The sequence below is a fragment of the Pygoscelis adeliae genome, unplaced genomic scaffold (genome assembly GCF_000699105.1).
Source record: "Pygoscelis adeliae isolate BGI_AS28 unplaced genomic scaffold, ASM69910v1 Scaffold45, whole genome shotgun sequence".
Taxonomy (NCBI): domain Eukaryota; kingdom Metazoa; phylum Chordata; class Aves; order Sphenisciformes; family Spheniscidae; genus Pygoscelis; species Pygoscelis adeliae.
Window position 1 is genome coordinate 10,149,563 of NW_008825114.1, and position 15,825 is coordinate 10,165,387.

General features: G+C 38.2%; 1 protein-coding gene across 1 annotated transcript in view; it reads right to left on the reverse strand.

Annotated features, from left to right (window-relative positions):
• PRUNE2 (prune homolog 2 (Drosophila)) overlaps positions 1-15,825 on the reverse strand; it is a 112,457-nt gene that overhangs the window by 18,629 nt on the left and 78,003 nt on the right. Inside the window, exons 11-14 of the mRNA XM_009328186.1 lie at positions 13,278-13,357; positions 12,165-12,365; positions 6,676-6,852; positions 847-949 (exon numbers count right to left, since the gene is read on the reverse strand). Coding sequence (XP_009326461.1) covers positions 847-949; positions 6,676-6,852; positions 12,165-12,365; positions 13,278-13,357 — 561 coding nt within the window. The remainder of the gene's footprint in view (positions 1-846; positions 950-6,675; positions 6,853-12,164; positions 12,366-13,277; positions 13,358-15,825) is intronic.

Below are 15,825 nucleotides of genomic sequence, written 5' to 3' on the forward strand. Positions count from 1 at the left end.
AATACTGTGTTCCGTTTTGGGCCCCTCACTACAAGAAGGATGTTGAGATGTTGGAACGTGTCCAGAGAAGGGCAACGAGGCTGGTGAGGGGTCTGGAGAACAAGTCTTATGAGGAGCGGCTGAGGGAACTGGGCTTGTTTAGCCTGGAGAAGAGGAGGCTGAGGGGAGACCTTATTGCTCTCTACAGCTACCTGAAAGGAGGTTGTAGCAAGGTGGGTGTCAGTCTCTTCTCCCAAGTAACTAGCAATAGGACGAGAGGAAATGGCCTCAAGTTGTGCCAGGGGAGGTTTAGGTTGGACATGAGGAAAAATGTCTTTACTGAAAGAGGGACATGTAGATGCAGCACTCAGGGACACGGTTTAGTGGGCATGGTGGTGTTGGGTTGACGGTTGGACTCAATGACCTTAGAGGTCTTTTCCAACCTTAATGACTCTATGATTCTATACATCATGATAATATATAATAAACAATGAACAGTGAAAACCAGTCTGGTGGCCTAAGTCCTTGCTGATTGTTCTCAGCAAGGGCTGGAAATCCCTAGTGAAACAGTGCAATGATTGTAGACCCAAGAAGCTGAAGATACTGCATTCCTTGACATTTAAGAAGATAGTACAGTCAGATTTGGTCCTGAGAAATACACCTTAATTTGGGAGGGTGAGTAGGTAAAGAATTCCAAAATAATGCTCCACTGAGCATTTTATCTAAAATTGCTATTTTCCTTGTCATTCAGATCACTCCCTTTCTAATGACCAAAATTACCTCTTAATTAAAGACAGGTTATCTCTCACCACATAATTACGAGTACTAACTCAAAAGACTCTGTCACATTGCTCACATATCACTCACAGGAACAGATTTTCCATGACATAGTTGTAATCAGTTCGACTGCTGTCTGGCAAGAAGCATGCCGCAAACACAATGATAGCATTGAGACCATCACCATAGTATCCTGTGGAAAAAACCAAAAAGACATTATTATCTTTGTCAAAGGGTCTTAACAAGATAAATTTAAAAAGAAATCTCAAAGTCCTGGAATAGAACTACTGTATCTACTGCTGAAGAAGACTGAAAATGTACAAACTGTCATCAAATGATAAGAAGTAGGATAGTCAGTTACGTTGAATTCCTGAAAAAGACATTTAGCATAACTATTAGTAAACTTATTATAGAGACCAGCAAAAAAACCTTGTAAGCAATAATCTTACTTGAACTCCTGGTTCATTGCATCTCTATGGCAATTGTGCTGAATGCTTACCTTAGACTGAGGAATAAGGGGCTAAAGAAAATATCCTACATTTGTTACCCTGCATCTTTTGAATGATGTTCACAAAGTCTCACAATCCGATCTCAGTTGGTTTGCACAGCTCCAAAGGCCTCAGAATACCACAATTATGACTGCACCCCACTACACCTTAAAAGCTCCTGGGGATCAGTTAAATCTTTTGCTGTAATTTTGTATGAAATAGTTTTTTACCTTGGACACTCCAGTTGTCCAATACTGGCATTCTCTGGGCTGCACCACTGCCTAACAATAGCTGTAAACCCTGAAAGCTGCAGCACTACCATTCCGAGGTCCAGGACCAGTGCTTGTTACCCAAAGGAAAATTATTTTTTTTTCATGATGGGTTAATGCTGGTTAATATTCTCTACAATCCTTTGCAGCTGCCACAGATTTCTGTAATATTAATAATAAATACAAAATACTCCTGCATTTCAGTTGAAAGTTTTGTTTAAAAAATACATGCAATCAGGAGGCAATTTATAAAGGTGCTGTAGAAATGGTTGTAGGTAGATAGCACTAATGACATGCAGAGATAGAAGTTAGATATACTTAGGGAATTACTTGAAAGCCTTTCAGAAGAGGCTAGGAGAAAGTAACCATGAGAGAGAGATGATAACATTTGCGAAGAAAACGCTGAATCTCCCTGGTAGGAACACATTCCTGACAAAATTAAAGGATAATATTGGCACCTATACAACACTTTCATATGGAGATTTTAAGACTTTTACAGTGTTTTTCGGATACTAGAGAGCAGTATCCAAGCCTAACTCAAATGCTTGTAGAACTTCGTGCATTGTAGTCAGTCAAGCAAAGCAAAATTTTCTATGGAAAGACAGAGATAATACTCAATCTGCATGTGCTAACCAGGGAAGCATGAAAGACTAGTTTTCTCCTTTCTCACTCAACACTTAAGCTGAGTCTCAGCTAGCTGAAATAAGAAGACGTTTATGTCAAGGAAGTAATTTCTTACACAGCTTGGTAGAGATCTTAAAAGAATCCAGAATCCCTGACAAAATGGGTGCTTCAAAGCACCTGCCCATGAAGTCCTCCATGCCAAGGAGAACCACAGCTGATTAGTGTCAACACTATCCCAGTCATAAGGACATGCACAGAGGCACTCTCCGTTTAGGGCTCTCAGCTGTTCTTTAAAGGACAGAAAAACACCACTGTTTCCCCAGTTACAAAGGGCAGCAAAAGAAGGGTAAGTCTCAGACAGAAAAATGTGCATGTCAGAAGTAAGTCTCCTGCCTCGAGCCATATTGTTTCAAATCAAGGCTTGGCAAAGCAACCAGCTGAAGGATTATGTTGGACCTTTTGCTTTCTGAATTTGATTTGGTAGATTTGACTAGATATAATGCATTGCATAAGATGATAATACATATTGTTGATGATAACACCAACATCAAGTTGAGAATGCTAGCTAGCCTAGACCTCATCCACTGAAGAATCACTTGGACACTGCAGGAAGCTTTCTGTCCTTAGCTTTAACTCCATCCTTCCATGATCTTGGCATCTCTTGTTTTCCCAGCACCGTGAAGTAGATTTTTTCTGGCTCTCAGAGGCCAAACGCCAGCTAATCTACAGCTGGGCTTCCAGGGCTAGAGAAGCCACTGTACAACGGCAGCCCGGCATATGTCCACTGTCTTCTCCAGTCCCACAGTGCAGTGTTGCTCTCCGTCCTGTTGGAGCACATGGACAGGCAGAAGAGCTCAGGATTAGCGTTTGAGTTCAAGGCAAAGGGCAATGTGGATATAACCACTTTAAACCATGTGACATGGCATGGTGTGTCATAGCTCCAGCTCATGTGAGGATCCAGTAAACATGAACAGCATATCTATAGATATAAATATGGGTGATTGACTCTGGCATTCCAGCGAAGATGTCAGGGTCAAATTCAAAGAGTAGCATTGCATTCTCTAGCAAGGGTGTACACAGGGAGGGGGAAGAAACTCCAGTCCTGTTTTCGACACCTTCACCTTTTAAGAGTTTGACATGAAGGAATATACTAGTCTTCTCAAAAGAAACAAAGAGAAAACAACTCCACCTCCCACACTCATCACTTAATACTACTCTCTGTTATGTTTCCATCTTCTCAATAGACCCACATACTTTCAAAGAGACAGTACTCATTTCACCTATCCCATCCTAGCTCATCCCTCAGCTTAATCATCATGGAATAAAGCAGTATTTTTTTCCCCCCTCAGCTTTACAAATAGGGAGCAGATTTACTTCCTTACATAAATTTAAAAATCCTTAAAAGAGTTTCAGGACAATTTATATCATGCTGCCATAAAGCAATCTGTCCAGCTGGCTCAGGAGTTCAGCAGCAAGAGCACATTGTGGCAGGTGTGTCCACTACATTACACAGCACAGTTTGCAGTTTATGTGTGTCGTGGTTTAACCTCAGTTGGCAACTGAGCACCACACAGCCACTCTCTCACACTCTCCCACTCTCATCCCCCCATCCCTGGTGGGATGGAGGAGAGAATCGGAAGGGTAAAAGTGAGAAAACTCATGGGTTGAGATAAGAACAGTTTAATAATTGAAATATAATAATAATAATAATAGAATATACAAAGCAAGTGATGCACAATGCAATTGCTCACCACCTGCTGACCGATGCCCAGCCAGTCCCCAAGCAGCGATACCCCCGGCCAGCTCTCCCCCGGTTTATATACTGAGCATGATGTCACATGGTATGGAATGTCCCTTTGGCCAGTTGGGGTCAGCTGTCCTGGCTGTGCCCCCTCCCAGCTTCTGGTGCACCTCCAGCCTTCTCAGTCGGTAGAGCATGGGAAGCTGAAAAGTCCTTGACTAGTGTAAGCACGACTTAGCAACAACTAAAACATTGGTGCGTTATCAACATTATTCTCATCCTAAATGCAAAACACAGCACTGTACCAGCTACTAGGAAGAAAATTAACTCTGTCCCAGCCGAAACCAGGACAAGGTAAAGCAAAATTACGTGCAAATGCCACCTAACAGCACACAGAAGAAAAACCCACAGATAAATCTAAGCCACTTTTTCTTACACATGCTTGTAGACAGGAACGTTCACAAGGGAGAAGTGCTTTTTAATTCATCACTAGAAGCCAGTAAAAGCCATTTGCCCAAATTCTCAGTCAGCCTATGCAAAAAGACAGATCTCTAAGAAATTTCTCCATCAACATATGGGGAAGGCAATCTCACACCTAGACTGCCAAGTCTACTCTCCCCTTTCCTATTTTGTGGCTACCATCTAGATTCTGCATTTGGTGTTATCTGTCACTTGGCAGGGAGGAATGTTCGGTAGATCACTGAATCATCAAGAGATGCTTGACCTGACTTCCAATTAACTAATTTTAGCCAGAATCTGTTCTTAATCTTGAGGTTAAAGGAAAGATTCCTGGCACTCTAAAGCACTCCAAAGATACTAAAGTATTGCTAAAGGGAATATCATACAGAATAGGCCTAGCCACCATAACATAGAAACTCTACAAGCTGTCCAAAGTTTTCCCATGACCCATGCATCAAAATGATTTTGTTTCCACATCTTCAGTCTGCCACTTCATAAAGACAGAATTTAATCCAGTCCTTAACTTGCTTTGATATGGCTAGATTTCAGGCAAAATTTCCAATTTAGCCAGTGGTGGGCTGAAACTTATTGTTACATCTCACAATGTTCCTTTTACAATGGCTAAGTTACTGACCAGCACCCATTCAAAAGTAAAGGAAACGGAATGTTCTTTATCTTAGAGTGATCTAACAAAACAAGATGTCAGACGTAAAATTTGAATCCTGATTATTTCACACTGAGAGCCAAGCTGAATGGCCTAGACTCCCATCGATAACTGTGCATTATTATGTACTTCATAGTTGCCGTCAGAGATGTCTGCCACTGGAACTAGTCCTTGTTCAACAGTCAAGCAGTGTTCAATTAAGAGCTACTTCTCCACTCACTAAAATGGGCTGGCATTTATTTTTCATAAAAGCTGGTATAAATGTATACCTCAGCATCTAGTAGGAACTGTACGTGACAGTTTTCACCACAAATGTACCTAGACTAGTTTACAGCATACAAAAAACATATAAATAAACACCATTAGCAAGACCTCAAAATACTTCATGTTTGTTTCCTAAATTATGCCATCTGTGTCTGTTTGCCAAACTGTGTCTGAGGTGTTATCACATTCATAAATCTTTGATGCTGTTGTTATAGTGGGAAAATGCTTGGAGGTTTAAATGTCTTTATTAATTCTGACTAAACCTTCTGCACACTGACCACTGTGAACACCTGTAGGCTAGCATTTAGCTGCTTTTAATGTAAACGTGCAAATTTGAGGACCACATCCTCAGGTAATATAATAAACCATAATTTATTTATGTCACTTTTACCAGATAGAGATTCAACACTAAAAATATACTGGAAACAATGGTTTACCTTTAAATGACATTACAGATCAGCAACACTGTAACAGAAGCATCCTCATATAAACTCACAAATCTTACCTCTGAGATGCTAAGTTACCCGCCTCAGTTTTTGCAGGAATAGAATTCATCCTTACTTAATACCTTACTTAACAGTTGGCAAACAGTGTCCCCCAAACATATAGAATCCAAAGATAATCTAAACCTGAGACTCCAAGGAAGAGGTACTTAAAAAGCTTTGTTTCTTTTTCTTCCTTCAATATCTATAGTAGTATTTATCCATTTGAATTAATTTATGCAGAAGTGTGCTAGTAACACCTCTCTGAGGAGGTTAGGGAGCAGATGAACAAAGGAGACAACACAGCAAGCACATGAGGTCATTCTCCTACTTCAAATGTTTTCTTTGATATGCTATTTGATAATCATTAACAAATTATGTGAAAAAACCATAAAACAGTTGCTGGTGAAATGCTATCTGCTGACAATTATAAATGGCAGAAAAATAACATAAGGAGCTTAGCCAGATGAACGGAAGCCCCAGGGAAAACTGTATTTTTTTTTTCTTTCGCCACTCTACTTGTTTAGATCTGTGCACCCACATACATCATTCAGCAAATCACAGAGCACTATACTTCCTCGTGCAAAAGTTTTTGCCAAAATCCACAGAATAAAGTTTTCAATTTTTTTTTTTCTGTAGGACAAAAGTTTTTTCCTTACTCTAAGACAGTTTTAGCTTACAATGACCAGATTGTTACTGACAGATGTATGTCAGTTTATTTGTTGCTCCTGAAATCGCTTTGTGTTTTAAATACTCATTAGTCATTGCCACACTGAATTGAAAGCTGGGTTGATTTCAGCCACGGCTGAAAAATAAACTCTCTCTCCCCTTGCCAGTATGGTACCTGAACTAAAATAGAAATAAATCATGCTCAATAAAGCATGAATTTTTTACATCAATCTAAAAAATGCATTCAGGGTTTTCCTACCTCCATGTGAAATGACCTTTTTGTAAGGTTCAATGACTTTCATATCAATTCTTTGTTCTTGTTCTCCAATAACCACCGTTCTCCATAACCTGTTGTCCTCTCGCTCCTCTTCAGCAGTGTACTCTGGAATTGATTCAGACTCCTCCTGGGAAGCATCCTTAGTAGCAGCCTGCTCTTCTGAAAAATAAAATTGTATATATTACATCTTTCTGTAAAAGCTCTAAATATTTTCTCTATTACATACACTTGAAATGGATTACTGAAATCAACTGGATTTTTACAGCACTATCCTGGATCTGCACTGGTATAAATAAGAGCAGAATTTGATCGTCTAACAGTCAGTAAATAAGGAGTTTCCATATTTTTAAACTTTTCATCATTATGAACATAAAAAGAACAGCAGCAATTATCACTATGCAGAATACTGCCAAGGGTTTTTGCATTTTTGCATCCAGTTAGTAAAACTGATCAGCTGCTCACTAGAGGTACTGCACTGTAGGTCTTGAAAAATTTTTGTGTTGCAGGTATGAGAACTATACTAAAAAGCAAAATAAGGAACTAAAAGTGAACACAACGATGCTTCTTGTCTAGAGAGGAATTACCACTGGGCTACAGCTTCTCAACATTTTCCCAGTTTGTCTGCAATCTCTTCACATCTGGCACCAGCAAATATGAAGAACACCCATCTTCCTCTGCTTCGGTAATGAGATAATGCTGAATCCTCATATAAGCACAGCATTCACCTCCCCCAGGGCGTTTCGGTCGAGGTTAAATACCAGTTCCCTCCCAGATGTGAAGTACAGAGCAGCCAGGCAATCTGGCCTGTTCACACCAGCACCCGTGAGAGGACAGGTACACATAGTCCACAGACACAATGATCACAATAAATAAACTGCATGGCCGACAAGAGACTATGAAGTCTCATAGCACAGCCTCTCTGCTGGATACTCTTAGTTTCAGAAAAGCTGTGAAGTAATTAATAAAATCTACATTTCCATTGCACATTGATGAGATGGCTCTTAAGAACAAATTTAACTGCATTCCAGTTTTTCAAACTTAATGGCTGGTTACAAAGTGATGTGAAAAGTGATGCTGTCCACAGCTGGAATTATTTCATTTCCTTCTTTAGTTATTATTACAACATACTGTTTTTTCCATGGGAAAAAAAAAAAATCCCTCTTTGCTGAAGCACCTTTGCCTTGTGGCTGTGTGCATATTATTAATTTATCTTCAGAGTAAAAATTATGTACATTTTATGCATTACACATATTTGAAATAAACAAATAAAATCAGCTGAGCTTTTTTCAAGTATTATTCTGGCTCTGCAGTAAGAGCAGAATTTGATCACGTAAGTCAATAAGCGAGGTAACAGTAAATAAAGATATAGTGAGATACATAATGACATACATGTACGTACACAAAAAGCTGATCAGACATCTTACTTGAAAATACCAAAGAGATCTATAAGAGTTAAGAATAAACTAAAATAATTTATTTTAATTGACAAGAAGAAGTAAAGAACACAATGTTTCATATAAGTCCTCAAACCTTTCTATGTATTGGTTTATCTTTGTATTTCTCATTGATTAATGTTGCTTCTTGAACTACTCACACAAATGGAAGTATATGATCCTTAAAACACACCAGTTCATCATAAGAATTAAATCATTTATCTTTATGAGATCAGGAATAAGATAGTACACTGTGTATATATCACATGTATCTACAACATAGAACCTATGGGCACATACATGTACTGACTATTAATTTGTAAAACTGATTTCTGCATTAAAACCTATCAATAATTCCACCAAATTGTTAGGAATATCAAGTTCCTCAAAAACATACAAAAAGCTTTGAAATTTTTAAAAAATATATATTAGGTTGAGCACACATTTGTTGTTACAGTAGGATTAATGAAGTCTGAATTTCTACTGCTGCCTGTCTTGTATTTTCTGTCCCTAATACAAAGTATTATTAGGGAATAATACTGGCAGAAGGTCCCCCTCTCTGAGGTAGATTCTCCCACATGCACCAAAAGTTGAGTCTATCACCAATACTTTTCTTTACCTAATTCCTGCCTGCTGGAATCTTGCAAGAAGGCAGTAATATTTCACCTCCTACCTCACTGCCTAATCAGCCAATGAGTTAAAAACATATTCAAGTAAAATTGTATTAATGGTGGAAACAGGGATGGAAGATCAAGAAATACATACACATGCATATATAATGTGACCGCATAAGCCTTTTTTCCTTAGGAACTGCAAATAAAGGGAGTTTGAGGAGATCTAAGGTTGGGAGGAAGAACAGACTGCAAAAGGTGACTTTTTTCAAGTATACTATTTCAAATTGGTTTAACAGTTGCTGCTCAGTAGATTATATATTGTGGAACTGAAGTATGTATTCATGCCTTCTCAGGGCACAATGCTCATGATGTTTAATAATATACTTAGCATTCAGTCTTGAAATAGCACATATTCCATGACATTGGGAACAAGCTTACAAAATGCATAACCCCACTCCCTCCAAACCTAGATATCTTAATGCAATTTTGTATGATGTTAATTTTCTAAAGGTACCATGGGAAACGATCTGAAAACTACATGCATGCAGTCAAGCTATGCAAACTTTGACAGGCCATCACAGGGTGGTCCGTTCCTTTAAGGATATAAGGTCCCCACAGGACACCATTATGCAGCTCAGGTGCTTTCAGAATAGATAGATGTGATTATCAGACCAGCCTAGGAAAACTGCCTGGTCAGCTGGTTCCTCGGAGGGTAGAAAGAGTATGGCTGAGGGAGAGAACTGTAGCTGGCAGAACAGTTTTAGTGAAAAGAGGCTGGGCTACGTAACTGACAGACTAATGCTGAAATTGTATTTGGGGTTTGATAATTTTTTTGTTGGTGGTGAAACTGCAAATGATGAAAAATGATGAAAAGAGAGCCTGATAAAACTTACGGTGCTGGAACTGGCCAAAGTAATTATTTTTGGATAGAAATGGTACTAGATCGCCTCTTCCTGACGAAGTGGCAATGCTTTACTGCCTGGAGTGTTGATTTTGGAGAGAATGATGCACCAGTGTGAAATTCAGAAAGGAAATAAACATCTGCAGACAAAATAATAAACACCCTTTTACTTTCCAAATAACACCGATTTGGGGGGAGGCCTTCAACTATATGCACATATGGTTTTCAGAATACAATTTTTATGTCATCTAATGTAATAATCATAAAAAGCTCATTTCAGAAACAAGAGCAGGTTCTGAAAGAGAATGTTTAAGTGTAAGGTATTAGTGACAAAAAAAACCTTGTGAAACTGATGATCGACTAATCCCTAAATAAGTCAGGTGCTAGTTTAAGACAAGTACTTTAGTATTTCCACTCTCATCTATTTTCTTGCACATTGCAGTTGTGATGATTATTCTTCACCATTCCTTTAAACAGGTTTTCAGTATTTCTTGTATTACAGAGCCATCAGTTTTCCAGCGATGAGGTGGACCCCTGAACTGTGACAACAGCTTTGCTTTTCTCAGTTGCCTTTTACAGTTCAAATGGACCTTCAGCAGTCTGAGCGTGGCAAGCTAAAAATCACTGTTCTCTACAGTCTCAACAGCTACATCTTCTCAGCATTTACTTCCCTGGGTTTGGCACAACAGTCTAGAGACACTGATCTGTGGGAGATTATGAGTGCTGGTAACAGCAGAGCGCATACTGGTCAACAGCAGAGTGACAGAAGTACAAAGATAACAAAGGCTATTTACCATGCAAATAAACCATTCTGCACTAGTACTTACAACTATACTCTTAGCTATCAGATTCATGTAATATATAGCCTACTTATTTTATTGCTGGCTTATTTTGATAAAATGTGATTTTTTTTTTTCCCCTTCTACTCTCCGTTCCTGGCTTCTCTAAGTGGAGGACATTTTGCTAATTAAGTATATCTAAGATCAAACTACACAACTGTAAAAATGTCACCAAAAACACAGGCACCTTGTGTTCTTCTTCACTTAGGAGTTCAGGGAAACTGGTCTAACTTTAGCAATTGAACACACCATCGCATATAGAAAGTGGCAAAAAAAAGCAGGGGAGAAATGCTTGCCATAAATACAACTGCCACCAAAATCACTGGAGTTGAATTTATTTACTTGAGGGCTTAAAGGCAAAATCTTCCACTGCAGACAGAGATTTTTGCTCTCACACAGTGGTCACAACAGTCTAAAACTGCAAGCACACGCTGCTCTGGTGTGATCGTGTGTGTGTGTGTGTGTGTGTGTGTGTGTTAGTTTTAACCTTTGTTACAAAATATTGTAACCATCAAGCAACTCATCGCTATGCTCTGCATCTACCCATAAGGAAATCGGCCTTCTAATGAGAAGTGACATTAGAGATGTTCATGCATGGTTGAGTACACAGTAATGCCTCTTTGGCAATACCACTTAAACTGTTCTTTTATGCTCAAAAGAGCATACAGTTTTTGAATTATAGTGACCTCACTATCAATAGAGAATTTAAATGCAAGGGAAAATTCAGTTTAAAATGATCCATTTTTAAAGTTTCTTTCTGTTGTACATTGTAAAATGATCACAGTAATTTTCCCCTCAAATACCTTATGATCTTTATGTATTTACATTAGTGAATACAGTTTTTATATGGTTCTTAAGGTACTAGCAAGGAATGAGTCTTAACACCCTATTTCGTATATCATGAGGGTAAGTAAAGTGAGTAAGACAGTATAAAACACTTTTACACCACAAGAGAGAAATTCATTAATATGCAAAGGAAGAGTGAAGTATCCATTGCACACTTCAGGGTGTATCTACGCTCTTCAACTAGCCTTGCTGAGAAAGCGTATTTAAATTGGTGGAATGAGGAATTCTGTTTTCCATCACCTGAGCTAGCTTTATCATGCCATGCACACACCTTCCACGGTTCAGCTTTCCAACCGTACATGGGAATAAAAAAAGACCTTTCTCACTAACAAAAGACCTCTCTCACCACACTGTGCCTATTTCATTTATACACTGTAAGCTCTTTGGTGCAGCTTATGTCAGCCAATACAAGGTTACATCCCTAAGTGCTACTGATGTAACTGTAATCTAGAGCTGGCCAGAGCTGCACGAAGGTGCAGTTAGCTATAGTGTTCTCTACCACAGAGAGCAACTGCTTTCTCCTTCTTGAACAACTCTTTTCAGACAAGTCCTATGGTACTGCACAAAGACAGGGCTTTGAATCTGATTCTCTCTAGGTAGCTCTTCTTATTTTATTTGATCAGCTGTACTATGTCTTTCTGCACTCGGCATAAGTAGAAATGTATTACTTTACACAGGGGAAGAAAGGTTAAAAACTAGCAGACAGTAAAAATATCTGGACACCTAACATTAACTCTTAAATGCTTTAACTATATTCATAGCCTGACAGACATGAGCCCGATCATCTAGGCAGTAAAGAAACAGAGATGAACTCTACATTTACAGCCTAGAACATCACCTTGTCCAGTGTATTCAAAAGAGTCTGCTTCATCAGGAGTGTCAAGGTCATCTACGTTGATGTCAATTTCATCCGGTGTATCCAAATTATCATCAGAAAGTACAGACCCTTCACTCTGGTCCAGAGAGAGATTGATATTTGGAGCAGTGAGCTTTATCCTTCTGGGATGGGAACCATTAAGATCAAGAGAATTGGGAGGTTCTGAAAAAAAGGAAGAAAAAAAGAAATTTATCTCCTCTGCATACAATTCATCTCCAAGATGCTTAAGAATCACCTTCAACCACAGTCGGACAGATTGATTTTAGTAACACAAAGCCATTTAAGACCACGTAACATAAAACACAAATGTCAACATTAATGTTTAAAGAAATAAAACAAGCATCTACAGGAATGGCAGATGTAGCTTGGAGCTCTTAAATTATGCAAAATCCAGATCCAATTTTCTGCAATCAGCAGACAAAAATCAAGCCTTGAACATGCTCTGTTAAACCCACAATATTTAAGAATTTAAAAAGCAATATACAAATCATTTGATTGTGAACCAAGACATTGCTGAATCCTGGAAAAATTCATATGAGTGAAAATCCCCTGTAAATATTTATTTTCTTATGCACTTGGTCCTATTCGAGTGGTGCTGATTTGCAAGTCTTTAGTTTTAACTATACAATATCTTATTCAACACAGTAACAGAAAAATACCTCCAAGTTTCTTAATCAGTCTTAAATAAAAGCAGTCTTCAACAAGACGAAGGCTAGGTATGGCTTTGCCCCTTGCCACTGCATTGTGTGGCACATTTCAAGCTGCTCTGTCTGAAGTGTTCTAATGCTAACTTAGTTCACTTAGACAGTAGTCAAATACAAGATAAATAATAGAAACTACTTAAACTTCACAAGGACTAAACGAGTGATGACAACAACGCACAAGAGAAAATGGCACACTAGAATTATCATTTCTCAAGTGAAGAAGAAAATTGACTAAATAAAGCAAACTTAACACTTTTTCTTTTTAACACTGAACTGATTCTTTACCAGCACAGAAACATTCTTCTCACTGCATAATTAAATGCCAAGGGAATAAGATATAATTAAGAAAATGAGTAAGAGCTTCTCTCACCAGGTCTCATCTCTGTAGAACTGGGGCTTAGTACACCCTCAGCAAAGGGGATGTCCATTCCCACATCCTCTTGTACCAACCTGAGAGGTAAAATACAAAGCAAAATCTTAAAGAGAGGCACAGGTTGACCTTCCTATCAATTCAGCTCATGTGCTCTCATGCGGAACTGAAATTTTCCTCGACATAGCCAGTTCAGAAGTCTGATCACAAATTGATGTGAGAAATGAACACAGCTGTTGTGCTGTTCTTACCCCTTATTTATGCACACATCTGTAGAGCCTTTGGAGACTATAGGTCACACATAGCCACTTTTACTTGGATCAAGACATAGCACTGAATAATAACAGGCTGGCAAACAGCAATGTTTCTCATTTTATACAAATGAAGTTGGTCTTTTGTCATCTGGCAAACCAGACACATTGCTGCAGGGAGCTTCAGCTACCCTTCGCAAACTGCACGCCACAGTTAAGAGGTCCACAACAGTATTTTCATTGCTGTACATACAGTTACTGTATAGCAAAAATGAGATAATGAGTGGGTTTTTTCATTCTTTTGATATCCTTTGTACTTCAGAGCAATTCTGACCTAAATCAGTCATTTTGTGATACTGAAACAGTTGATGTCCTGCATTGAAAGAGTACAGAAACCACAAAAGTGAGAACTATTCTCATACATAGAATACCATCACAATTTACTTAGAAAATGTAAATAAGTCATTACAGTCTTTGGCTTTTTTTGGTGTCTGTTCAATTCACAGTAAAATATGTGTAATGAAGTCTAATTTATTCATCTGAACTTAGCAGAGACAAATCCGAATTCTAACAAAGCGCTGTAAGTAACAGCCAGATAAGGTAAGAAACCATAGTGGTGGAAACAGTGTGGGGAGAGGATGAATACTTTTAATTCATTTTAAATTCAGATTAAGATTTTATTTGGGGCTTTATTAACATTTCCAAATATAAAACTATGAAAAGTTCTCAGATTAAAGCAGCTCAGGACTACTCAGATGATGATTTATGGGTACTCAAGGGTGTATAGTTTGGCTGGACAGAACAGGGTTTTGATACTAACATATAAGCCATTCATTTATAAAATCTCTTACAGCTTTATCACACCAAATGACAATTCCTTACTGAACAAGCTTCAGAAATCACTGCAGGAAATTATCTGAAAGGAAATTCTCTTATTTCAAGTTGTGTGAAGAGTAAGCTACAGGAGGACAGTGAATTTTCAGGCTTTCTGTATTAAAAAGAGACAGTATTCCCTGCAGTAAGCCTGTAAAAATGTTTGAGCAGAATGAAGATCATCTTCTCCTCTGTATAAGAGCATGACTGAATTCTATATACTCTATCCCTACAGAAACAGTGACAATTATAATCTGAAAAAAGCAATTTCCCACAAGTAATTAATTCAGAATTTTGAGAGTTGCCTAAAATTTTTGCAATGCCTGCGACAGAATTATCCTCAGTCATGACATTTCTAGGATTGCCTCAAGACTGATTTTCTCCCCGTGTGGCATCTTTATCTTTTTTTTTTAAATTACTATGTACTTAGAGCTGGCATTGCTGCTTTCTCTAGACTCTCTTATACTTTCACGACAAATTTCAAATGTTCTTCTGCTTTCAGTGGGATGACTACAGCTGAGTTAAACCAGAATTTTATATTACAGTTGTATTTACAAGAATGGTACATTTCTAGGGGACTGAAATATAAATGTGTTTCATATCTTTTTTTTTTTTTAATTTCTACTGAAATACAGCTACTGCTACAGGCAATATACTCAAAAAATACCCCTTGCTTAGGGATTACAAGTAAACAGCATCAGAATTTGTCTGAGAATCTCTAACTTTATTTTGATGGCACAGTGCTTTTAATGTCAATAATCTATACCGTTCATATTGGGATATTTGATTTGGGAAGCAAGAGTCTGTGGTCCTGAAAGATCTGGGACTATAGAGGCAGTTAAAAATCAGTTCAAGCCCAGTTACCAAAAACATTGCTGACACAAGTTTATCCATTATATTTTCACTCACATAAAAGATGATAACACCTTTCAGAAATTTTTTAGCTGAGATTAGCTTTCCTCTTCTTTTTTTTTTTTTTTTAAATTGTGTCAGGTTCTCATTTACTGTCAAATAAACAGTCAACAGGCTTTTTGGAGAAGACAGAGTCTGGCTCTGGAGTTAGTCATATTTTTCCAGATCCCTTGTGCTTTACCCAAACAGATTAAAGATTCCTTGCCAGACATACATGCTCTATGTTCAGTGAAAGTTCATATTTTTTAAAAGCCATAGTTAATATTTGTTCAGTCATAAATTAATAGGCAATACAGGCATCTTTCAAATCTGGTGGGTTTAGAAAGCCGGTCACAGAGCATGGCTTCTGTGACATTATACCTCAACATATGGCTCCAGACTCCCCATCAGTGTGAGAACGAGCAAGATATGGACGAAGTTTGTTTTCTGCAGACATAGCTCCCCACTTTCTGATGTATTTTGAGAGCATGCTATGCGGAGCAGCTCAACACCTTGCAGAGTAATTTCTGGCT